General features: G+C 42.1%; 1 protein-coding gene across 1 annotated transcript in view; it reads left to right on the forward strand.

The window, feature by feature from the left end:
• Positions 1 to 27,103, forward strand: part of AK88_04793 (uncharacterized protein) — a gene marked incomplete at both ends in the record, with an annotated part of 31,959 nt that extends 4,856 nt beyond the window's left edge. The window contains 3 exons of the mRNA XM_012482397.1: positions 90 to 11,876; positions 12,030 to 12,884; positions 13,083 to 27,103. Of these exons, the coding sequence (XP_012337820.1) occupies positions 90 to 11,876; positions 12,030 to 12,884; positions 13,083 to 27,103 (26,663 nt within the window). The remainder of the gene's footprint in view (positions 1 to 89; positions 11,877 to 12,029; positions 12,885 to 13,082) is intronic.
• Between the last annotated feature and the right edge of the window lie 313 nt (positions 27,104 to 27,416).

Consider the following 27,416-nt stretch of genomic DNA (forward strand, 5'->3'; position numbering starts at 1 on the left):
GGACAATCGTGATGGTAAGGACAATCGTGATGGTAAGGACAATCGTGACGGTCGGGACAATCGTGGCAACCGTGAGCAGCGAGATGGAGCCAATGGAAACGAGGGGACGCAGAGTAGCGGAAACAAGAGAGGGACCATTACCCACAAGAAGAACAACGAACTGATCGAGCTCTACATACCCAACTTTTGGAGAAGCATAAAAAGTGTAAACGAAATAAAATCTGTCACCACGGGAAACTCAGACGATTTTTACTTCAAACTGTTAGTGCACCCAAGGGGAAACTCAAACGATGATAGCTACCTTTCTGTTTATTTAGAAGTGATCAAACAGGATTTCTATCCAGCTGAATGGGTGTTCCCGAATGTGCGTTTCCAACTAACGGTGCATAATTTCAAATCAAAAAAAAATTCCATTTCTTCATGGGCCTACTGGTCCTTTACCAACAACTCCCTATCGAGAGGATGGCAGAAAATGATAAACCATTCAAAAATAAATAAGACCTCTGGATTCTTGGATGACACAGGTGGGCTCTTAATAAAGGGAAAAGCCGAGAGGTCTTTCAAGGAACTGTGGTCCAAGTGCGTTCACCATACCCCCAGGTATATTTGGAGTTACATTCCGGAGAAAATTTACGAAAGTTTCGAGCATAATGATTTGCTATTTCAGTTTTTGTTTCAGAAGGCTTATTTCAAGAAATGCCAATACGTGGGTGAGAAGGGTGCTCGCCACGGTAGCGGAAGCAGCAGCGCTGGTAGCAGCGCTAGTGGTGGAAATGATAGTAGCGGAGGAAATGGCAAGGAGATCGACAACTGGGTTGGGACAACGAACAGCCGCGGGAAGGAAATGCTCGCGTATGCTAAGAACTACATGCTCAACAGATATGCCATTGACATTTACAACTTCTCCCTCTTCTGGAGCCCTCAGTTTGTAAAAAATTATTTGAACAGCTCGGAGAATTCAGAGAAATGGAAAAGGTCCTTTCATGAGAGCGTAAACAGGATTATTCGCACAGCTGAGGGGGAGAGGCAAATACGTTGTCATGGTGATGAGGATGGTGAAGATGGCCATGATGAAGCTGACCATGAGGGCGCACGGGAATCACAACACATTGAAGCGGACAGATTGAAAGAAGAAAATAAAAGCACCCTGAGCCTCATCAAGTCCGTGTACAGCAACATGCAGGTGTACGAAGGGCTCGTGGCGAAGAACAACCTGAATGAGCTGAAGAACATAACCACCGAACAGACAGAAGAAAACGACAAGGACAACAAAGAGGACCTCTCAACAGATAACAGGAAGTACATACTATCCCTAACCAACTACATCGTCCCCGTGGTGGAGTCCTATAACGACAATGATAATCTTTCCATCCTCGTAAATTGCCTGTACAACATAGAGCTGTTCAAAATTATGGTCCTAAAATACAAGGCAAGTCTATACAATCGTATTTTTTCCAAATATTTAAAAAATAGAAGAAGGGAAAAAAAATTTAAATTAAATTATGTGATGAAAATGTATAAAATTGAAAAAAATGACACCAAGAAGGAGATCATTGAAAAAATAAAACAATTTAATAGAGAGAAAAAAAGTTATCATATGAGTGAATCAGATTTGAGACATGTAATTTTGAGCAATTTGGAAATTATTAATGACAAGATACAGAATTTCCTGACCCTTATGGATGAAAAAATTTATTACCTTAATAACGTAACCAGTCGTGAGAAAAGTAATGCATATGAAGATGCACAAGGGGGGAAGGAGCCACACCACGTACATGATAATGAGCTTATTGATGTGGAAACCATTATCTACATACACCCACTACACGGGCCAAAGGAAGAGGAAAATCAGAACAAACCAAAGCAAATTTCTAATATGAATGTTTACATTAGTTATATCAATGGAAAAATTAGTTATGCGAACGATTGTATGTACAGCCAGGGGATGGACAAGTATAATATAAACTACCTTTGTAATATGAATAAAGTGAAAATGAGCATACAGAGCATTAACAGCAATATCGAGCAAGTCAATCTGAACATTGAGAAACTTTTGGAACTCGCCAATCAGGAGGATGTACCCTTTCCAGGGGACAGCGTAGGGGAAAGCGGAAGCGCTGGAGAAGGGGAAGGTGATCTATTAATTATGAAAGCTGCGAGGAGAGCGGTTGCCGTTATCCCTACTGCGGACCATACCAACCCACGACTGAATGGAGCTGTTGAGGAATTCATTAACACCTTTCATATTGATCCCAAAGAGTGCCTGAACAAGGATAGCCAAACGACAATTCATACCAAGGAAAAGGACGCGAAAGAAATGAATGACCCATCAGATAATGACTCGAATAAACGAGAACACTATCGTGTGAGAGACTATATGGACTTTTTAGAAAATGATTTTATTGACGACCCGAACGAACTGAAAAATTTGTCCTACCGATACACAAGCGATATGAAGTCCTTTAACATGTTTGAGTATTTTAGAAAAAACAACAAAAATGTAATCATTGCTCTTCAAAGAATTTTTATTTGCATGCAACTCTACTCTCTAATCCTGTGTGCGAAGAAGGGAAAGGAGGATTTTCAAAAAGATCATTTTAACAATTTTGATAGGCTTTTTTATAAAGAAAAAGGAAATTTGGACTTTACGGGTTCTACTGGTGATCTGTGTGAAACCAGTATAGCTAGCTCTGGTAGTGCTGGCAACTCCACCAACACCACGATGACGATGACCATGACGACCACTCCAAAGAGTAGGAAGAGAAAGCATCGTAGTAGCTGCGAGGAGGAGGAGGAGAAGAAGAATGAAGAATTATCCGAAGGAAAGAAGAAATTTTCGAGTAAAGAAAATTCTGAGGCCGATAACTCAGAGAAGAGTTCCAATTCCTTTTCGCCGTCCAACTCAATGGAGGTGAAGGATGCGAACTTGAATGAGAAAGACAGCCGAAGTGGTAGTGGCAGTGAGAGCAAGGCCGTAATGGACGCGCAGTTTCCCCACCAGATAGGCAGAAGCAGCGACAACCAGGATTACACAGGGGGAGAAAATCAAATGATATGCAAAGAAAAGAATGAAAATGCGCATATGAACAATTATAACAATTGTAGAAGTAGCAGCAATGATGAGTCGCAAGAGAAGGATGCCAAATATTTTTCCAACTTGGCTCTACACAAAAAGAATTGCCTATACTATTACAAAAATAGCCTCTTTTATAACACGCAGTACTCTGAGGATGAGTGTAATTTAACTCTCTCCGGGACGGACCACTCCAATAAGGACAAAACAAGTGGCAGCAAGAAAAGAATGAAAAACACCGTACTTAATGTGTACAACAAGAATGATAATTATTTGCATTTGTTTAAGCCCCTCATACCGAGTATAAAGATTTTACTCTTTAGTCTTAACAAGATCCTTTTTAATCAGTACAGATGTAATGAACCCATCACTCGGATCCATGAACAGCTGTTCAAACGCATCGTATGCGATGTCGTGAAAGACAAGGTGAAGCTGAATAGGAAGATTAAGAAACTCAGGAGACGCCTCGCCGAATGTCGCGATGGCGGTGTGGAGTCCGCTGACCAAGACAGAGTTGTTAGTGCCAATGGAGATGGTAGCCGCACCGACAGCAGTAGAAGGAGAAAACTAGAAAGAAGAGAAAATGATTTGGTGGAAGACTTGAAAGATCTGAGGATATTCGAAAAAATGTGTTACGAGTTGTTCAACTTGAAGAGCAAAACGGAGAGCGAAAATGAAAGCAGCGATAATAACAAGATGGAGGCCAGCGACTACAGTGAGAGATCCAATGTGCAGAGCGAGAATGAAGTATACCCCAAGTTTCAGAAGTACCCATCAAAGCAGGGGAACGAAATGGAGGAGGCAGAACAGGAAGGAAAACAAGAAACGAAACAAACGAATCAGCCAAAACAGACGAAGCAACAGAAGGAGGAACGAATTAGTAACCCTGCGATGGGGGAAAAAAAGCAAACAGGTACTGAAACGGGAACCACCAACAATAGTAAGGATAAAAAAGCGACTCAGAAAAATTACGACGCAGGGAAGAAAAAAAATGAAACGAATTATAAAGATGATAACGATTCGTATGACCAAAGCAATAATGGTAGCGACAATTTCGAGGACAACAAGGATGAAGACTTTTTCAACCAGGGGAAGAATAAAGACTCAGATAATTACGACAGCAAAGCTTCAAAAAATAAAAGCATCAATTCATTAATTTATAATATGATAAATAAAAAAAAAATAAACTTTTATAAAAATTATATCATTTGTGAGAAGGATATTTACAAGACGATTGAAAAATCATCCTTCACGGAAATTCCTTACGTCCTTTTCTTCTATATGAATTGCTTCAAAAATTTAAGGAGGGGGGAGCTCATCGACATACCTCTCTACTTGGACATATATGAAGATATCGAGGAAGAGACAGAGAGGAGGGGTCAGCACAATGGCAAAGGAGAAATGAATGGCCCCCACCACAATGGCAGCAGCGCAAGTGGCAGTGTTAGTGGAGGAAGTGCTAGTGGAAGTGCAAGTGGAAACAACCATTATAACAAGGAGGACAAAAGCAATTCTTTCTTTGGAATAAAAAAAAATGTACATGCCAAGAGAAAAAATGATGAGTACAATGAATATATAATTACATACCATCTGTACGCTTTGATCATTTCAGAAAACAAAGATGCTAGTAACAGCATGTGTGGCATCCCCAGTTATAACAAATTGAGCGACATGGAATTCAACGCAGGGAATGACATGAACAACACATCCTATTCCTACCTCATCCTGAGGCCCTACATTAAAGGACCATGGTTTAAAATTTACAAAAATAGGATAACGAAATTGAGACAGACGTATGAATTTAATGAGTGGAAGTGTCACAAGGATTTCTACTGTTCCTGTTGCATCTATGTTAGTGATAATTATTACGATTTGAACAACCAGCTTTGTTTGAAACAGCTAAACATTAAGAATATTAATTTCCCTTTGTACATTCACACCTTGCGGGAGTTCGACATTGAGGAAAAGGACATTTTCGAATTTAACAAAAGTGGCAAGGAGGACGACTTGTACGCTGAGCGCAATGTGGTCACAGGTGATGAGAAAATGGATGACCAGCTGATTTATGAGTTGCGCAAGGGGGCTTCTCCTGTTCCCCTGGCGGAGCAGGGGCATGTCGCAGGGCAACCTGCTGACAAAATTGCTGACAAGAATGCTGGCCAAAATGCTGGCCAAAATGCTGCCCAAAATGCTGGTGGAGTGGACGAGCAGGCGGAGAAGGCAGATTCCCCCGCCGATGGCGAACGTGATATGACAAAAGAGCAAGGTGCGACTCCACCGGAAAACACGCAACCCGCAAGTGAAGTGGCACCCCCCGGGACGAATCACACAGACAAAACGAATACAAATACAACCGAATTAAAAGAACAAATAGTTGCGCAAGAAGGATATTTTAAAAACCCAGAGGGTGGAACCCTGACTTATAGAAGGAACGCCGATATGATGAAAAAGCTTATGGGTCAGGCAAACCACCCCAGCGTGAGCACCAGTACAGAGGGACACACGTTTATAACAAACGAGAGAGACCTCATACTGAACTCGCTAGGGGTTCACCATAGGATGATGATAAATGTGAAGGATGAACTGTTCGACGATGTAATCAAAATTGAGGACAACGAACATGCTGCGTACAATTACACCATCAATGGGAAGGCCAAAGTGTGCATCGTCCTTAACAAGAACAGGAGCAGGTTGAAACAGTACAAGCACTTCTTCGACATCAAGGGTATAATGAAGAGGTACGAGAAGTTTGATGATAATCATAATTTAAATTTGTTTAGCAATAACGTATGTGAGATGAACTTTTCACATAATTTGTCCAGAGGGTTCGTCATCTCGAATGGCTTTTTCACTTCGGAGGGCGTATACTGGGCGAGCAACGAGTTGGCGCAGGAACAGAGAAGCCTGAGCGATGCGAGGGGCGAGCCAAACGCGCAGGGAGATCCCGTCAACGGAGCCGAAAGAGAAAGCAGCACCAAGAGCATTACGAGAAGCACGAAAATTAATGTGCTAAACGATATTCAAAAGTCTAAGGGGAAATGCCACATAAAAAAAGACTACCGAAATAGCCACCTTGTGAATTATCATATAAACAACGGAATGTTAAACGCAAACAACATCAGCTACATCAAATGCTTCATGCAATTACAAAATCTTTTTAAGAATATGAATTTGAATAATAACGATTTTGTCAACCATAACAGCATGAGGTTCAGGATAAACAGTCCCTTCAACGTAGAACTGAATAATATTTTTTTCAATTATTACAAAGAGAAAATTAACATGAATAATGTTAAAAGAAGCTACCTAGACAATGAAGAGAAATTAGAATTACACAGCTATTATTTGAAGACTTGTCTTAACATTTTTAAATCATTTTTTCATGAGTACTTATATATCAATCTTACTAATCGTGTGGAACTGAAAAAGAAAAGGAAAAATGTGTACAAGAATTTTTGTATAGCTTTGTCAGATATTTTTTTCAACAACTTAAGTTTCAATACCGATGATGATGATGAAAATTTTGAGCACTTACAAGGCGGAATTGCTGTGTATGAATTTTATGAAAGTCGATTTAAAAAATTAAAAATTATGTTGAAGAAAATTTTCATGTATTTGAATATCATATGTAGAGTTATTAAGTATATTCAGTTGAAGAAGATTCTTTTTAATGAAAATTTTGATTTGCACACTTGTAAAATGCACGATGTTTTTTTTTTCAATTATTTGTACTTTTTCTACAATAAATATTCCAAAAATTGCAGCAATAAGTATATAAAGAAGTTGTGTGTACGTTACGGTGTGAAGAAACGCGAAATAGTTACAAGTTTGCGTCGGAAGATCAACACGGCCAAGGATGAAGACTTTTACTTCCTCGACGTGTACCAACGCCTCTTTGAGGGCGGCGTGCGCGGCACCACGTTGGGCCCTCTGCCCAACAGTGACGAGGATTGTAGAGTAGGAGGGATGAAAATGGCGAACGCGGCCAGTTTTGCCAACGCTGAAAACCCTGATAGCGATGTGAACAAGGTGAACAGGCTAATGGCCTTCTGCAGATGTATGGCGGAGGATAACAAGAAGGACGCTTTCTTCGAACCCACCAAACACAAGGCCGACTGCGTCTTCCGCTACCTCACGTCCACACTCCACGAAGATGTCCTCCACCTGAAAAACAAAAACAAGGACTTTAACGAGAAAATGAGCTACACGAAGAGTGAAACGTCGAACAAGGAAGGAAAAATGATCAGCCTGACAAGCGGCGAAGGGGACAACCAAGACATAAACGAGTTTTTAAATACGGATCAACTAAAGGATGAGAAACATTTGGAATCATTCTTCCTCCAATTATTACAAAGGAAGAAAAAAACGTGCATTCTATGCTACTGCGTAAGGCGTTATTATTTGCGCTTTCTAAAGAGACTACAAAAGAATTTAGCCTTTGAGGTGCTCGACAAACAAATCAATTTCATCTTTGACAACAACTACCTCGAAATTATTAAATTATATAATAGGCAGAAAAGCAATTGTGGCGGCGGGGCTGGAAATAAGCATTGTGGTTACCATTGCAGTTATGACTGCAGCAGCAGGAGTCATGGAGGGCATCACAGCAGTCATCAAGGTGGACACCGCAACAGCAACAATTTCCATCCCAATTGCAAATGCTCTAGTATATTCAGCTACATAAACATCGACTCCATTGAAGCCTGCATCATCTACCTCCTTCAAACCATCTGGAAGTATTACATTTGCGACATTCTCTCCATCCCTAATGAATTAGAACAATTCTATGATAACCTGGCAAAAAAACACAAAAGGAAAAAGTACAAAAATTCCAAAGATGAAAAAAGCTGGAATTTTATCAAGTACCTTAAGGAGGAAAAAACAAATAATATGATAAACAAATATCTTTCTAATAATGAAGAAAATATGGAAGTGGTTTCCACCAATGAGGATAGCAGTGAAGAGAAACTTGTGCACAACAATTTGCTTCTCTCGAACTTCCAGTTCATTGACATGAGTGCAATTAAGAAGAACATCACTGTGCAGTCGGGTCTTGGCGCAGACCAGAAGGGACAGGTTAACGAGGTTAGCGCTAACAATGTGAGCGATGTCAACCATGTTAGTGGCAACACCCGGACAAGCAGCGATGAGCATTTGAGCAGCGACAACTACGAGAATAAGAACCAGAAGAGCCATTCCAAAAAGAACACCGAAGCACAGGGCGAAAAGAACAAGGCACACAAGAGTGAAAAAGTCGCTAGCGATTTCTACACCATCGATTTGAATATCCTAAGTGAAGATGAACTCAGCGCATACACACAATTCCCCAATGGAACACTGACCCTTTTGAAGGTGCTACAGGGGAATCTAGACAATAGGGAGTTGAAGAAATTGCTGAAGCAGTTCAATTTGAGGGGAATTAAAGTGAAGAGCGGCACTAGGGAACAAGGCAGGAGCATTATCGTGACGAATGAGGTGGGTCCAGTTGGCGCCTCCTGCACAGATGGTGCCCTCGGGGAAGATGAAACGGAAATAGAAAACAAGGAAGGAAAGCAAGAGGAGAGGAAAGATGAACAAGGGGAGCTGCCTATCCTGCGAGAAGGGGAAACACGTGCCGAGATGGACGATCAGACCAAAGGGAGAAAAAGCAAAGCAGAGGAAGATAAGGGAGAGAAAGACAAGGCCAAGGCAGTAGTTAAATGCACCAAGGGAAAAGGAAGCAAAGAAGTAGCCTTACCACCTAACGCTCTGGAGAGTAACCTGGAGCAGGTCCTCACAGGAAGCAGCAACGTAGATGAAAATTTCATTTCCAATTTTTACGTAAACCTTAAGTTGTTGAAGGATAAATTGGATAATAATTACTCCGACAAAAATAGCAGTGGAAAGGATAATGACACTATTGAAGAAAATGCTTTGACGAGCGCAATACACAAAGTCAGTGAAACGATGAAAAAATATAATATAAATAATATTAACGAGATTAAAAGTGTATTGGTGAAAAATGGATACGACATACGCAAGTGCTACAACGGAATTGATTTGATTTTCCTGTTCCTCTCAAAAATTAAAGGAGTCAATGTGAGCTTTTTAAATGGAAACAATTTTATTAATAACAAAAATGTGTATGAAATTTTGCTGCAAAATTTTAAGACGATAGATTATGAGAATGTAGAAAAGGATTTTTACTCTCTCGATTATATTCTTTCCACTTTTGAATACATAGATGAGATGTATATATATCAGAGGTACAGATCCTTTTTTCATTTTACGGACCTTCTATTCACAGTACAAAACGTGGTAGATGATAACTCAGACATAACGCAGGATTTGTTTACCCCTTTCTTTGATGTTCTTAACAATTTATTTTGTTATGGTATTGGTTTGGTGGATAATTTTAATGAAAATTGTAAAGAGGTTATTAAAATTAACAGTTTAGAATATTTCTTAGAGCATTTACACAAGTGTATTGGATCCCTTTATATCATCGACAAGAATTTTGAGTGTAGAAAGGAGATGTTTGGTTTCATTCAGTACAATAGCTTTTTTTGGCATGTCCTGTACAAGCAATACAATTTCTTTTTAACTTATTATGATATGAAGAATCACTGCAATATTTTCAATGCCTTTTTGTTTCATTTTCTTAATTACACCTTTGAATTTCCACTGGACAATTTTTTCAAAATTGATAATCAACTAAGTGAAGAGAACAAGGATGTGGTTGCTCGTGTTTTTGAACAATTTCCCTTTTTGAAACCAGAGGAGAGATTCCTGTTTTGTCTCATTTTCAGATTTCTGCTGCAGGACAAGAACCATTTCTACACCTACTACTACAGTACCGAGTTATCTCTTTTTATCTTCAACGCTATAATGTCTTTGAATAACTTCAGCCGCAACCTGGAACAGCCTTATATGTTCTCCCGAGGGTTCACACCCCTGAACGGGTTAGAGGCAGACCAGCCACCCCTCTCAATGAACAAAACAGACCAAGTGACCAAGAGGAAGAAGAAACATTTTCAAAATTTCCATCTGAACAAGGAAAATTTAATCCCGTTCATTCAGAGAAAGGAGAAGGAACTGCTCAACCTGGGGTCTATAATAAATATGGAGGTAACGAACAAAGCCATTTACTTTAACAACACTATTAATATGTTAAATTTTATTTTCAAGGATTACAAAAAGAACAAATTCGTGAACTATGCAAACTCAGATGTGAATAACAGTTTGTTTTACCTGGCTTACAATTACCCCATCATTAACATCAACCCGAAGCAGCAAGACCTTCTGACCCTATACCTGAGAAGCATATACATGCACAATGAGAACTTCAGAAACATTAACAACTTGGTTTATATTTACAGCAACTCCTTTTACAATTTTCATAATTTATTTTTGTTTCTGAACAAGAAGAATGACCTTTTCCTTTCTCTGTTCAAACTGCGGTTCCAGGGAAAACGATCCCCACAGATGCGCAACTTTTTCTACGACGCGAGGGAGGAGATGGCAAGATGCGCGGCTGGCCGGGTAGAAAACCACGTTGACAATCTAACTGACCGCTCTACTACCCCACGTGCGTTTGGTAATTATGACGTGGCCATACACAACTGTGTGAGTGAAGTGTTCTACCTGTACGACGGCATCGTTTACGACTTGAACGAGACGGAGAATATAGACTACTACTTCGAAGGAAGAGAAGCTTACTTGAATTTTGTGCGTAACAGAAATATGGAATACTACGAAGAGAGTGAAAACCTGTTGTATGAAGAGAAGGCAAAGGAGCGTAACGAAACGAATGAAGATTTGGAGAGACGAATTGAAGAGGTGCTGCGAAGAGAACTGGTCGCCACAGGGAATAGACCGAACGAAACGAACAGCGACGTGATCAACATCACTAAGGACAACTCCAATGTCTTGAAGAACAAAAATACAAACAAGAGGAAAAAAAATGAAAAAAATGAAAATTTCCTTCACGAACCAGAGTTAGAAAGAGATATAATGAATATAAGGTTCACGAAAAAAGAATTCCTTGGAAAAAATATACCATCCTTTTTCTATTTTAGATCACTCATGTACAATCACAAAACTGTTGTCAATAGTAAGTCTGATGCCGTACATGCAAATTCTTCCTCCGCAAATACAACAAAGAAATTTTTCTACATCTCGCTCCTGTTCAACATTGACTTTTACAACATCCGAGGAATGCACATTGAAAATAAATTGGTGTCGGATCGAACTTTACGCATTAATAAAATTCTCAAGGACAATAAGGGAAGGTTACTAAATGTAAAAGTCTTTCACCTGTACAATATTTTTTCCAAAATTATTGAACTACACTATGAGGGAAAGAACAACACGAGCAGAAGCGGAAACAACAGAACCAGCAACAACAATAGCAGTAGCAGCAACATGATTAACAACAATAGTGGTAGCAACAAAAACAACCTGAACATGAACAATGCAGAGGATAAATTCATTAATGGACTGGATTATAAAACGGATGAAGATTTTTACTACAAGGTGAAAATGAATCCCTCATACTTCTTCCTCTTGTATGCTATTAAAAACGATTACGATAAGAAGAACAAGAACAAGCTCATTTTTATGAACGTGAATTCTGATGTAGAGAGCTATGTGGAGGACAAGAAGGATAGTACATACAAGTTCGACCTGAACATCCTGCTCATCCCTATTTCCTCTCACATTGTGCTGAGCAAGTACAATGGCAATATCAACCTTTTCAACGACAACGATTACCCGCTCATCACGTTTAAGTTTCTCACCTCCACGTATGACTTGGTCTGCATAGGTAGGATACGCGATGCCAGTCGTCCACGCTGTCGGGCATTACCACGCTGCATCACTACCACGCGTTTCGCGCGCGTCTTTTCCGTTGCGCCTGTCGTTGTGTACACCGTTGACCCACCCCCCCTCATTTCCCTTTCCCTCCCTCCCATCGCAGGCATGATAATCTGCTACTCGAAGCTGCTCCTTCAGGACTACATCCTAAACTGGTTTATCCCCAAAATCAAGGAGCGAAAATTAGTTAAAGAAGATTTGGAAATAAAATTGGAGGAAATAAATGTGTATGAAGAATCAGAACTCTACTGTCTGGAAAAAATTCGAAAGTTCTCATGCAGCATTAAGAAGCTTCTGAAAAAATACAACAACACTATCGTGATCCAGTTGAAGAGAAATCACAACATGAATAACTTACATATAAAATGCATAGAAAATTCAAAGCTGAACAAAACGAACTTCTGCTCCACCTGCAAAAGCAATTATGTTTGTTTGTGCCAAAAGATTAAAAAAGAAGAGTTGAGGGAAAAAATGAATTACATTAAGGGCCAAGAGAAGATGATGAAGGCGATTAGAAGCAATTGCGAAATTAACCCTGAAGATGTCATTGGGGATGACATGAGTAGGAAGCGAAGTCAAACTTCCCAAGCACGCAGTGCTGACAACGCAGGGAAGGCGGGGTCAGTCACTGGTACTGTAACGACGACCATGTCGAATGAGTTTCCATGGGATGACAATTTCATGAAGGCGGTGTATCAAAATGAAGAACTGATGGACGAAATGAACGTGTTGGAAAATTCATATCGCTCAACTAACAGCTCAGTCCTCTCCGTGTCCAGTGATAATATTTCGAACTTCTCTGGAGACGACAATTGTATATTGGACGAAATGGAAAACACGACCATTATATTTAATAACGCCCTGTATGAAGATGAGGACCTTTTGCGAAATGAAAAAAAAACACAAGAAAAAAGTGCCACAGGTGGAGGAGATCACTCATATGTAAATCCCATTGATGGTAACAACAGGGGAAAAAGAGATATGACAACGTGCAATTTTGGATGCGGAAGTGTTGCATGTGGTGGTGTTGGGTGTGGCGGTGTGTGTAGTGGTGCGTGTGGTACTGGGTACAACGCTCTGTGTAGCGGTGTTTGTGGAGGCACTTGTGTTGGTACATGTGGACCCACATGCAGCTGCGCATGTCCCACCACCCCAGGCGATAACGCCATCGAACGAAACCTTAGAAAGAACAATGTAAAAAATGACATTGAGGAAATACTTCTACTAGAGTTCGAGAAATTAAGCACAGAACATGTGAAAAACGTGTACACAATACAAAAGAGGTTCGAAAAATATACAGAAGGTCTCTACAACAAAATGATGAATGAGCTGGCAAAGAAAAGAGAAGCCAGTAAAAAAGTGAAAGGGGAAGAAGATCACCACAACAAAGAATTATCCAAAGGGTATGTACGAAGCATTACTAACACGGTGAGCGAAAGCAAGGAACAAGGTAAAATATTAGAGAGTCAGGCGGAGAAAATGTTGGAGGAAGAAAATGTTGTGCTTACTCAGGGTCAGCAGGACAAACCGGCACACACATCCAAACTTGACACGAACGACTTGAAGAAGACATATTCGGAGGCGGTACCAAAGAAGGGAGAACAGAGTAAAGCCCAGGAGGACGCTGCTTCTGTACAACCCCCTAGTAACAATAAACGAGGTACTAAGAACAGCAAGGCGGAAAAAGGCACGCACCAGGATAAAGACAAAGGTGTTGTGAGTAATAGCAACGCGGCGGTTAAGAACAAACGGGTCGTGGAAGACAATACTGGTGCAAATGGCCTCGGTCAGGTGGACAGTTTGACCCCCAAGAAGGAGAAGGCGCAACAGGAAGCAGAGCTGAAGAAGGAAAGGGATAACAAAGGGGGAGCAGCTCAGCTGAAGGCTAGTCCGACTGATGAAGAGGGCGCGAAAAAAGTGGAAGCCATTGGTAAGAAGAGAAACGGTGAAGTCAAAAGTGATGACGTGAAAGTAGGTGAGAAAAAGGGTGCAAAGAAGAAAGCGGACAAGGGAATCAACGCCAAGGATGAAGGTGCCACCGTAGAAAGTGATGTGGACGAGGAGATGGACAAACCCAGCCAGAAGAGTAAAAGTGCAAGCGCAAAGAAGAATCAGCAGGGAAAGGAAAAGAAGCAGAAAGGAGGCAGTAGCCCAGCTGAAGATGAGGAAAAGGGAAAAGGCGGCGAAAAAAGGAAGGCAAATAAGGAGGGAGAAATGAAGAAGCCTGAATCGAAGAAAGGGGGAGAAGCCAAAAAGTTGGAAGGGAAAGTGGACGCGACAGTGGAGGTGAAAGCAGATGTGAACGCAGAAGTGGGCGCCAAAACGGTTCAAGACGCCTCGGGAGAAGCCCAAGAGCAGAATGTAGAAGACCCCATCAACAACTACTTCTGCAAAAACATCTCGGAGCAGATTGAAAAAATGGATAAAGTGGACACCGTCGCAGCGTACCTTTACAACGAAATGGTAGAAATAACGAAAAAGAAACTAAAGAAAAACGTAATACGGCTGGACCACCTGTCGGCAGAAGGATATCTGAGCATAGGAGAAGAATTCCTTAGCGCCATGAATGAGTTGATTGTCAAATTGAACATTAAATTTGGATCAGAGGAAGGTAGTACGATGAAACATATTTCAAGTGGCGCCACCAGCGTAATTACCTTGTCCAGTGGAATGAAGAAAAATAAAGGAGCAGGAGGAGCAATAATGAACATGGCAATAGGCGCAACACCAACGGAAAGACACACAGAAGACAACAGTGACGTTGGTGGAAAAGGGACTACCAAAGATGTGAACATACAAGAAGAACACAAGGATAGAAGAGAAAATAACCAGTACAATATATACGAAAATGAAAAAATTATAAAACTGTTAAGCATGTTGAAAAGAAAATTAATTTCAAAGATTCTTGTGCCAGATAGCCCAAGTGACAAAAACAAAGCAAGAAATAAAAAAGTTGTGAAAAAAAAAAAGCAAGTTGATATTAAATACATTTGTGAAATTTTCAGGAGGGAATATATTTTCCATGACAAACTTTTAATTTTGACTCAACACATATTGGATATTAACATTCGAACCAATATCTTCCTATTTGTGTACCTCCTTGCTGGCAATTATTTCTCTCTAATGGATTTGGACTTCCTGCTCAACAACATCACCTACTTGAATGATTATGTGTATTATAATAAGGTCAACGTGGAAGAGTCGCTTTTCCTAGGAGTCGATGGCTGCTCGTCCGGTAGCGCAACAGCGGTGGAAGCCGCAGGTAGCACGATCATTGAAATGAAGAAGACACAAAATCAGGACCAACAATCATTGAAGCAGGAAAAAATTACTACCGGTTCGCGAAGTACACAGGGCAATACCAAGAGTGAAGCAGCCATAGAAACAGTAACCAACAATAACCAAAGTGGAAAGAAAAAAAAGAAAAAAAAAAACACACGCAATGGCGTCATCATTGATGATGTTGAGGATGACGTGGATGATGAGATGGAAGAGGATGATGAAGAGGAAGAAAATGACTTGGATGAAGATGAAGAAGGGAAAAAAGTTAAAATAAAAATAAAAAATATACAAGATGAAGCACCAGAAGAGGATGTATTGATCAACATAAACATTAGCAAAATTATTTACGTTCTTATTCTCATTAGTAATAAGAAAATATTATCTTATCTGGTTGAGGACAAGGCCCCTAGACCACTTAGCCCTAATTACTTTCTCGAACTGAATAAGAAATACTACCAACTGGTGAACACGGAGTATTTGCAATTGATGAAGGAGAGCTTCGCAAAGGACTGGAGTGAGAATTTCGAGAGGGACGTGGCTTTCTTTGAAAGTCTCAATTTGGACGATCTGGTAAATTGCGCTATTACTTCATGTGATGTTAATATCGCTGCCTCAGGGGAGGTGTTCCAGGTATGGGGTAATGACAAGTTTGGCCACGACGCGGACGATGCGATTCATAGCAAAACGCAGAAACAGCACGCAGACAGGAAGAAGCATGATATGGGAGATAAGAAATACGATTTGGGACAAGGCAAAAGAGGAGACCTCTTAACAACCTTAACGGAGAGCGAGCTAGCCGTCATCAATGAAAACGATCCCATGCATGAAAAGGCCGTGCGCAAATACATCCACATGCACAACTTTATCAAATTTAAATTGAACTTTAACATTGCCTTGAGAAAAATTAATTACATAAAAGAAAAGGAGGAATCCATCTCTTCCTTCTATACCCTAGTATTTAAATACAATAGCGATTTGATAAGAGGTCTGCATAATCGGCTCTTCCCTCACCAGGTGACAAAGCCACGTTCACAACCACATCGAGCAAGCAACGTGGAATGTAAGGCAAAAGAGCAGTCACCCGCAACAGCTACCCTCCAGGTTAGCGTTAAGGATATTGCAAGGATGAAGGAAATATATGACAAATTCGTTTCAAGGAATGCCAAGCCAAATATTATAAAAGACCTCTACAGTAGGAACGTGGAAATTAACCAACTACTGATGAACACGTTCCTGGATAAGGGCAGTTGTTTGAATCAACCCCAGAGCGGCACCATGAAAGGTGTACCTAGTAGCACGAAAAAAGGACAACACCTCACCAAAACAGAGGCCCTGAACAGTACAAAGGAGGTTAAAATAAATCTTGCCAAGGGGGGAACCATTAGTAACGATTTGCAGAGTGAAATTCAAATGGGTGTAGGAAACATTGCATATGATAAGAGGGGAGCAGGTATAGGGGTAGGAACGATGATGAAGAATAACTACGCTTCATTGTATGACCAGTCGCCCTCCAACAAGAACAGCAGTACTTTGAAGATGTCGGGTGCACAGGGTCAGATCACCGACGGAGCTACACCCACTAGTAATGCAAACAAGGCAAAGAAAGCAACCGTGTTGGATGGAGGTAAAAACCTCCCCAGCAGTGCGAATGAAGTTGATTCTCCTGTGGAGGATGCGAAGGGTGGAAAGGCAGCACCCACATCTATTCCCACATCACCCACAGGTGTATTACCACCAAACGATGGTACAATGAATGCGGTTAGTGGTATGAATAGTAGCGTAAACGCAACTGCAAATGTGAATGTAAGTAGTTTGAATGTACAAAGTGGAACGGGTAGTAGCACGGCCCTACAGGGGAACAGTAGCACCATCGCCGCGAACACCAAGTTTGCTAAGAAGAGCAAGTTCAAAAGAATCTACAATAAAGATATTCCATACATTTGCAACGAAGGAAAAACTTGGATGGTCATTTATAAACCAGCATACTATCACTGCTCCGCATATACATCTCACAACAGGTACAACTTTCTGGTCAACATAAACAAGTACAGTGATTACTTTTATAACATATTAGAAAAGATATGTATAAAATGTAAAATGAAAACTAAATTTATGTGTACCTCATGTAAGGAAATGGAGAATATGTGTAACAAGTGTGAAAATATTGTTGCTAGATTTTGCAAGAAATGTCATTTATTAATAAAAAAGAATCGAGATGTTCTAAAAATTATTAATAGTATATCATTGAATGATGTTATATATAGTGGTCGGGTCGAGTCATTTCATCTTTACATGATGAAATCATTTCCTCATTTGGAGACTGTGAAAAAATGGCACAAGTTAGAATGTGGCTTGTGTCATCGTATTGATTTAGAAACATCAGGTAGTTTAATTATTGCTAAAACGAAAGATGCTAGAGATTTCCTCTTTGATCAATTTAGAAAAAGAAATGTATATAAAGAATATTTATTACTCTGCCATGGAAGGATTAAGAAGAAGAAGGGATGTATTAATAAATCTATACAAACGCATGAGTACAATAACTTTCATAGTAAGAGTCACTTCAGTTTAGTTGTGAAGACGGGTGGTACGGATGCATACACAGAATATAATTGCGTCAAAGTTTTTAGGCTTAAAAGAAAGATTGAAGATATTGTGCAGGAGATTTTGGCTGGAAAATACAACTGCAATAGTACCGTGAAGAAAGATATTAATAAGGAAATATATTGTAATGATTATTATAAATTTTTGGATGATGAGAAGAGGAACTTTGCAAGTATTATTCAGCGCTTCTTCGTTCAACAGATCAGACCCTCTGCCCAAGGGGACACAATGGATAACACCGACCTGATGGGAAATGCAAATGGTGCATATCCTTATGAGCACCCCATGTACGACGCACCCATACTGGACGCCAACGACAATGATTCATTCTTACAAAGGAACAGCTGCAGAGTCGTCCTGAACTACCACTCCGATTCGCAGCTCCAGGAACTCACAAAAGGGGAGCGAAAGAAGAAGGCAACAAAGAGGAAGATTAAGCAGAATGGAACAGGAAAAGAAGATTCTGCGCAGGGGTTACAAAACGACGAACAGGACGGAGAAGCAGCAGGGGCCACCTCGGAAGACGAACCAAACAACACTACTCTGTCCAAGCGGGAGGCACTATTGAAACGGCTGAACATGTCCAAGGCGAACAAAAACACTAATAGTTATAATAAATATGATAAGCGCTTTGGCTACCCAGCCATGAAAAGAAATGTGTGCCACCACCTCTGCTTCAGATGCAACTCCATCTCGGAAGAATATTTCCAGACGGATCCTAAAGAAGTAGAAAATTACACCAAAGAATTCACCCTCTGTAATGTGAAGATCCATACAGGTAGAACCCATCAAATACGGGTTCATATGAGACATATAGGACACCCATTAGTGGCAGACAAAAAGTACCTGAACCCATCCCTCAGCAATCTAGACAAATATTGGTGCTTCAGAATGTTCTTGCACTCCGTCATCCTCGAGTTCAACAACCCCGATTATTACTTCTACAACGTAAATGAAGATTTGAAAAAAAAGAAAAAAACCTACACAAGTGGTGGTGGTGGGACCAGTGGCGGAATCAACTCCTCCATGAGTAACGCAGTTTACAAAATCCCAGACAGAACCGTCAAGGCTATATGTCCCCTCGCCAGCGACTTACAGACCGTGTTGGACAACGAGCTCGAGGTTGCGGAGAGCTTGGAAGATGAAAATAGCTATGTCAATCGTATCCTCAAAATGAACATTAATGATAAACGAAATGAGGCTATGAAGAAGATTTCCATGCAGAGAACCACCACGGAGGAACCCACTAAAGTAGAAGGCGATCGCGGCTTGGAGTCGAAGGTGACACCTACGCATGGGGTTAGCGCCCCAACGGGCAAGTTGACCGACCAGACCACTACGAAGGTGAAAGGTGCAAAGGACATAGCGGAAGAACCATACCAAGAGGAAGAAGACCGAAATGAATTTGACGATTATGAGGAAGATGATGAGTTTGGTGACTTCGATGAGGATGAAGACGACGACGTTGAAGCGATCGCTGCGGAGGAAGAAAACGATGAGGAGGAGGAAGATGAGATGGAAGATGAAGATGACGAGGTGGAGGAGGAAGAGGATTATGAGCAGGAAGAAGATTACGAGCAGGAGGAGGACGACGATGCCATGTATGCTCGAAGAGACCACTCTGGAAGTGTACATGACAATACCTATGCTGAGCAAGGTGCGCAGGAAAATGCACAAGGGTCAGTCAACCGAGGAGGTGAGGAAAAGCCTTCGATGAAGAAGAAAGGACCCAAAAGAGGACAAAGTGAACCGCTCCTAGCACAGCTGCTACAGAAGGAGGAGGAAAAGGAAGACGAGCTTCCCCTTGGTGATGGCAAAAAGGCTTCCGCAAAGGCCAAGGTGCTTAAGGAGAAGAGAAAATCAAGCACAGCAGGAGGGGTGAGTGCAGACGACGAGTCATATTTTGGGTCAGACAAGGAATCGAATGAAGATGAAGAGGACGAAGATGAGGCTGAGGAGGAGGAAGAAGAGGATAATGAGGAAGAGGAGGAGGAACAAACAATCAGCGACGCATCACTACTCGGCACAAACAAAAAACCCATCTTCAAATTGCACCATAACGATATTTTCTACATGAAAAAGAACACACCAAAGGGAGAAACAAATGAAGGAGAAACAACACCACAGAGCAATGGTGGTGATATGCAGGCATTCACAATGACACAGGAACAGGAGAAGCTCAACAATGGCATTGGCCAAACATTAGACGAAGAAATTAACAGCAAGCTAAGAACAGATTTTATCTTCCTGCTCAACGAAGCGAAAATAATAATTGATAACATCATACGAAACAGTTTTATTTACAAAACATATTTTTACTTTTCCAAGCTGAGGAAAACTCTCTTTTATATTTTAGGTGCTTTTGGTAAAGATGCTTTGAAGAAGAAAAAGAATTACGTCGAAATAAATTTAACAGAAGAAATGTTTAAGGAGGTGGGAAAGCAAGTTGAGAGGAGAGTACCAGTGGAATTTTTGTACGAGCTGATTTTGTGTCTGTCCTATTTGTTTAAGAAAAATTTGCATGTGAAGAAAAGGAACGGCGACATCGTTGTGTATGCTCTGAAGCGTCACTTGAAGTTTCCCCAGTTGGGAAGTGGCGATACGACAAACGCAGCCCCATTAAAGAGCACCCCTGCGAAGAGCGCTTCTGCAAAAAACACCCATGCAAAGAGTTCCCACACGTATGACCAAGCCGAACGAACGAGAGAAACGAAAAGCATCGTCATGACCCACTTCCACAACATCCTGTACAACCTAAACTATGCATTGAAGCAAAAAGGAATCAACACGTGCCAAAAACTCAAGAGCCAAATTGTAGGTAGCACAAAAAGCGTTTATTTAAAAATCACATGCATTTTCACCATCATTATGAAGAAGCTGAACGCGCAGGTGTATCTCCGAGAAGATTTCCACACCATGAACTTTATAAAAAATAAAAATATGTTTCGCCTAAATAGCGTTGAGCAATTTTTCGTTTTATATAAATTTTACGAAGAGAAAAAGGAATTGACGGAATGTAGGCTAGGCAGCACCAGCAGCATTGGTAGCAACAGGAGGGGGAAGGTCGCCAATACGAAGGTGAGGAACAGGGCCGCGGAAAATGATCTCATGGAGAAAATCAAAAAGATATTCTTTAAGGTTCACAAGGAGAAGGGGCAGAAGGCAAACCAAATGGAGCTGCACGATGACGGTGTGTACTACCCACAGAGGGGCCAACTACCCGCTGGGCATATGGACGGCCATCACCACCAACTTAGCAGAAATGAACAGATCGGTCTGAAAAATCAAGGCATGGATAGGAGTAGCGACGGGGACAGCGACAGCTGCAACAGGAAAAGGAGCTTTGGAATTATTGAGGACCATGCGCATATGGACCTGGGCCCTGAACTCAGGAAGGAGCATTTCCTCGAGGGGCGCCAGGGGAACCACTTTATGGGTAACTTTGAACCCTTCGAAAACTTCGGTCCCTTTGACACCATGGCGCACATACAATCTCTTGAAGGAAAACCCAACATGCAGGGAGAGCAACATCATCTAGGCAGCTTTGCCAACATGCCACACATGGAGAGGCGCCGAAATGAGAACAATGAGCACTTGGCAAATTTGGAGTACATGTTGCGGATGGAAGGAGAGCGTGGTGCCAGATATGACGGTATGTCTCCCTTTGAAGAGGAAAACAAAATAGCTAACGAACTTTTAAAAAAGGGAAATTATAACAGATTGGTTAGTAGTAGTGGGCACCTCCCTTTGGAGCCACACACACAGCACGGACAGCCGACCCAACATAGCCCTCTTAATCAACACAATGCCTACCTGCTTAGTGCAGGGGATGCGATGAAGGGAAAATTCGAAGTGATGAAAAGTTTAGACGAAGAAGCCGCTCGGGAAGCACAGCAGATGATGCTCATGGGAAAGGAGAGTGGCATGAGTGTAGGGCTTCACCCCTCGTTGAACAAACACACTGGTGGTAGCAACAGCAACGGTAATATTAGTAACAACATGAATGGAAGCGGCCAGTATGAGCTTCCCCCGAACAGCCACCTACCAGGATTCTTTAGCAACATACCTCCGAGCGGTTTGGTAAACAAGGGTTACCCGCACCAGCGAGGAACCATCCCATTTGTGGAGGCAGCAGATGGGGACAAGAGTCAGAGGGAGAACAAAACGGCGTTCTTTAGCTTTGGTGAAAGTAGGCACATGTTTAACCATGGAGGTAGTAGCAATCATCAAGGATCTTATGTTGGAAGTGGAGGATACAGGAAGGGAGGTGTAGGATGTGTAGAAGGAATAGGAGGAGTTGGCCGGGATATGGTGATGAGTGGGGAGGAAGGGAAGTATGGGGTCAAGGGAAGCGGTACCGGGGTGTACGAAATGGAGCACGTGGATCGCATTGACCTTGATCGTGTAGAGGAGGACCCAGAGGAGGATGAAGAAAATGGCTACAACAACTTCATTAAGGAAATTGAAAGAATAAAAATGGAAACGAATAAATGTCAGGAGAATTACGAAAAAGAAATGATTGAAATAAAAAAGAAAAAAAAAGAAATTAAATACATAAAAGAAACAAAAAGAGATGAAGAAATAAATCAAAAATTCGCAGACGCTAATATTGCAAATTTTACTCTCCTTTTACTAAACGCATTTCAGCTATATGGATTAAGCATGGTAATAAAATTGCTGGTTTACGAAAATGATATGATTCTCCCTCAGTTCAAAGAAAATATAAAACAAGACGACACCACAACCAATATTGAATTCTTCATTAACATTTCCATTGACAAAATTTTTGAGTACCTCTTGTTGAAAAATATTTTGAGCAATGTAAATATAAAAAGGTTAAAGGAAAAGTTCATTCAAGGACAAAGTGCATTTGAGGCCATTCGAAATGACGCTAATAATCTGATCAAGGAAAATATAAAGGAACACAATTTTGTATACATTTTATATAAAGATAGATCTCGTATGTTTGATGTGTACGAAAGGAAAAAAACGATATACAATTTTTTGATCATCCTCATCGATAAAGTCCTGCAGAAATATCTGATCAATGAGTACGTTATGATTAGAAGAAATGAAATTTATGAAAAAATGCTCAGGATGCTTAATCGGAGCCGGGAGATTATGAACAATAAGGAGAGACAGCAACCCGCTGTACGCTTTGGTGACAATGTGGGAGGAAATGGGGGAACGCCTGATTATGCCTTCGTTGGTGCGGACCAGTTCCGGCTCGAAAAGGGACCAATCAGTATGGGGCGCGGTGTTGGCGGGGTAAGCGGCGTGAGCGGCGTAGATGGCGCTTTTAGTGGCTCCTTCAGCGGATCGTTTAGCGGCGGAATGGGCTTACACGACCCCGCAGCCCACAGGAGGGAATTCCACAACGGAGCAAGTGGAAACGCCAGCTACATGAACTTCAACCAGGAGAGGCGAGGAAACCTACACGAGCAGAAAATACTTAAGGAGGTTGGCCACTTCCTCAGTGGCATGGCCTACCCAGGTATGCATGATGACATGAAAGGACCACTGGTGCCGGGGGCCAACCCATACGCCAGCAACACCAGCAATGTGAGTAATACCACCAATTTGAACAAATTTCACGACCTGTACGGAAAGGTCAATTATAGCGGCGAGGCGGATAGTAGAAGCGGTATGGATGATCAAATGAACCTCGAAGGCAGAGTACCCGTGAACAATCTGGGAGGTGTCCCAGGAGGCGGAAGCAACAACAACAACAACCCTCCCGTTGAGAAAGCAAAGGTACTGAAAAACAGCTCCTACAATGACGCTAACGCGATGCAGGTGAAGAGCAAGTATGGCAACGGTCATCTTTATGGGGGCGGCAATTACAAGAGTAACTCATTCAGCACGAACAACCTGAACCTCATGCATCTCCCTACCAACCAGTTGGCGGCCCCGGGGAAGGGCACTGGGCACAGCGGCAGTCACGTAGGGGGTAATCACAGCGGCGGTCATGTAGGAAGTCACCCCCACATCAACTGCAGCTGCTGCCACCCGGAACCGCTCAACCATTTGGCCAAGGCACCATCAAACGAAAAAAATATGAAAGACATAAACCTCACAACTAGCTTGAACAGAGGAAACTACGACAGTGATCATTTTGACCACTTCTATACCGGAGGTAGTAACAACAGCAGAGTGTTCAATTCGTATCATGAAATGGAAAAGAAAATCACGCAAAAGAAAGGAGAAAATGAACACCCTCTCCTTGGCCCTCCCCCCAACTACACCAGCAGTATGAACAGTGTGAGCAGCCTAAGTAGTAGTGGTATGGGGAAGTCACACGCGCAAAGCAGCCAAGGAGGGAAGCCAACGAACATGTCCTTCTTGGAAGACTTCAAAGCGTCCATACAGCATTTTATAAATAACAAAAATGAAAAGGAGTTCGAAAAGGAGCAGGACAAAAAAAAAAAAAGAATCCTCGAACAGAAACACATGATGCGAATGAAGGATAGTAGCAATAATGAAGAAAATGAAAATATTAAAAAAATGAACGGCTTTTATGAAAATATTTTGAGCAATACGTTTGAACATAATGTTGGAAGTTCCTTGGGACGAGCGGAGGAACGGAACATTGAACCCCCTAACCTTGTGCCTGAAGCGGATCGCGAGGAGGACTTGGACAGTTACGACAGGAAGAAGCAGAAGGCTCGCGACAAGAAGAAGAAAAAAAAGGAGGGTAACGTCGTTGCTGGTGCAGGTGGAGGTAACCAGAGTGGAAAGGACCACACAGATGAACGTGCTGATGATGCCAGTTCCTTCCAGTTAGACGGCAACAACGCACTTAACACAAATGTGAATGCTTACCCACAAGGCTTTGGAAACCCCATCGCGGAGATCTTGTGCAAAAATAATATGAGTAGAGCAAATGAAGAAAAGGAAGAGCAGGTCGCCGTAAACGATTCCCCCGCTTATGACGCAGCTGCGTATGACGCCGCGAGCTACCACACAGAGGGCACAAATAGAAGTGGAAATCATGTGCCTCCCCCCCCGATGGAGGAAAATGTATACATGAACGAAAACCTTGAAATGAAATATCGAGCCCTATTTGCAAACGTAACTGAAAATTTTATTCACCACAACAACATGATGAGTAAAAACAGTAACGCCAAGATGCCCCAGGAGTACAAGGACATGCTTAACAACACAATACCGAGAGGGAATCAAATGGAAAATAAACGACTAGCTCAGGACTTTCGAATGAATAGCAATAATTCCGTCGCGAATTATATGAATGAACTTGTCACTCCCTCGTCGTCCTCCTACAATAACAACACTTTGAACCGCATGGAAAAGGGCGCACATGATATGGACCTACTGAATAGCTCCCCCAACGCTTTGTTATTCAAGAGGATGGGGAACTTCGGATCGATGAGTGGTGACCACCTTCCAGTCAGGGGCGAACTCCCCATGGGGCACTACCTGAGCGACAACAACCACGGGGCACAAAACATACCACCTAACATAAAGTACCAGAATGCACTGAAAAATAATTTTCCTTGCGGAGGAGGCGAGCCAACGAAGAGCATGAGCGAGTCTAACATTGTGAATATGCTTTCCGATATGAATAACAAGGACTTGTTTAAACCTATGAACATGAACAGCGGAGGCAGTGGCAGTCATATGGTGGGGGACGCCTTTTTCCCTGAAAGTAACAACCACGGGATGATGGTGGGCCTGCAGAATGGGGTCAGGAGGAACGTGCCAACCAAGTACAGCCTGCTGGGGGCGGAGGCAAGCGGCAAGGCCGTCGATCCGCGTAGCAGCAGCAATGTTAGCGGTGGAAATATTAGCGGCGGAAGTGTGAGAGGCCTCACGCACTTGCCCCCCTCGAACAGCTACAGCAACCTCTATGACGCCAAGGCGAACTCCGTGTTCTTGAGGAAGTATGGCCCCCCTAACTCCTTTTTCAACCTCGAGGAAGGGAAGGAAGAACCCAGCAACAGCAGCGGAAACATCCCCAGGAGCAAACCCAATATCATGCCGCCAAACGACCTGATGAGCAACACCAGTGGAACACACCTCCCCATGAACATGCACCCTGCAGAAGAGCAAAACAAGCACATGGTATATTTAAACAACGTGTACGACATAATTAACCCAAGCTGCGCCAGAAGCCCCAATTCCGATTTGCCAAATGGAAAGCCCACACACACATACGCAGAAGTGAAGAGCATGTTCAGAGAAGGAACATCCATGAACAGCGGTAATGTGAGCAGTAATGCAAGCGGTAACAACCTGGCCATGCAATTTAGCAACCCCCTGACCTCCACCTATTTCAACAAGACATATGCCAATGTGGAGCTCGCGAACAAATTTAAAGACTTTGACGAGAGGCAACAGAATTTGATTTTCAATTTGATGAAGCAAAAGGTAGACCAAGAAGGAATGAGCAGCAACACGGCCACAGCCCTTGGGGACCATAAGGACGGTAAGGGCGCAAATAATAATGCCCAGATTGGTAGCAGAGGAGGGGAGAGCTCTTCTGTGGTGGAGGAAGATATTAGAGATCGAAGGCACACCAGCGGAAAGGTGCACGTCTGTACGGGGAAAAAGCAAGCTAATGTGAAGAAGCACACGGATGAAGAAAAGCAAAGTGTTAGCAGTACCACTCATAACCACTCCACAAACTACCCAATTGCTCCTCAAAGTAATGGAAGCGGCAACGATATGAACTTTGACCTGAGTAGCTTGGCAATGTATATGAGTAGTGGGCAAATGAAGTCAAGTGGGCGTAAGGATGCGATGCCGTCAGAGGAGCAGCACAGCAGTGCCATTGGAAGTGGAAACGCCATTGTGGGAGGACTACCATTTCTCCGCTTGAGTAACCATGCCCACATGGAGGAAGGATACACCAGCACCCAAGCTCTTCACAACAGCAACAACAACAACAACTGTGGTAATAGTGCAGGTCCATATGGAGCAGAATTGCCCACCGAAGGGGAGCTAGAAATGGGCCCAGGCGACAGGCAGAGTGCTCCTCCCAACAGCAGCGGTTTGCACCCCCTACCCCTTGATGAAAGTTCGATCAAAATTAAAGATAATAAAATGGCACTGTGCGGAAACAGTAACAGTTGCACCGAATCTAATACCCCCAAAAAGGGTGTAGACGCAGCTTCACAGAAAAATACAAATGAGCAACAAGCGCCAAAGGGAAGTGCGCCGTCCAGCAACGCTAAGGGAAGTAGCGGAAAGGGGAAAGGGAATAAGAGTAAAGGCGCGGCCAAGGGGAACAAGAACAGCGGGAGCGCTAAGAATGACAAGACCTCCAAGTGATCGTGTGGCGTGTAACGTGTGATCATAGCACCGAAGGATCTGAACGAATTGTACCTCTCCACACGAGATTAGATGCGCAGAAGAGTTGATGTGAGATCGCGCTCGGACTGTTGACCGCTATATGTACATATGTATTTTGTGCACAAAAATGTTTACTTATTTTATTTTTATTTATTTCTTTTTTTTTTTTTTTCCAAAATATTACCTAACTAACTGTCAATTTTAATTCTTTTCTGCCTGAACAACACGTAAAGGAATCCCCACTGGGGTGATTTTTTTTTTTTGTGGAGGGTGTCACCTTTTATATATAATG

The sequence above is a fragment of the Plasmodium fragile genome (assembly GCF_000956335.1).
Source record: "Plasmodium fragile strain nilgiri unplaced genomic scaffold supercont1.76, whole genome shotgun sequence".
Taxonomy (NCBI): Eukaryota; Apicomplexa; class Aconoidasida; order Haemosporida; family Plasmodiidae; genus Plasmodium; species Plasmodium fragile.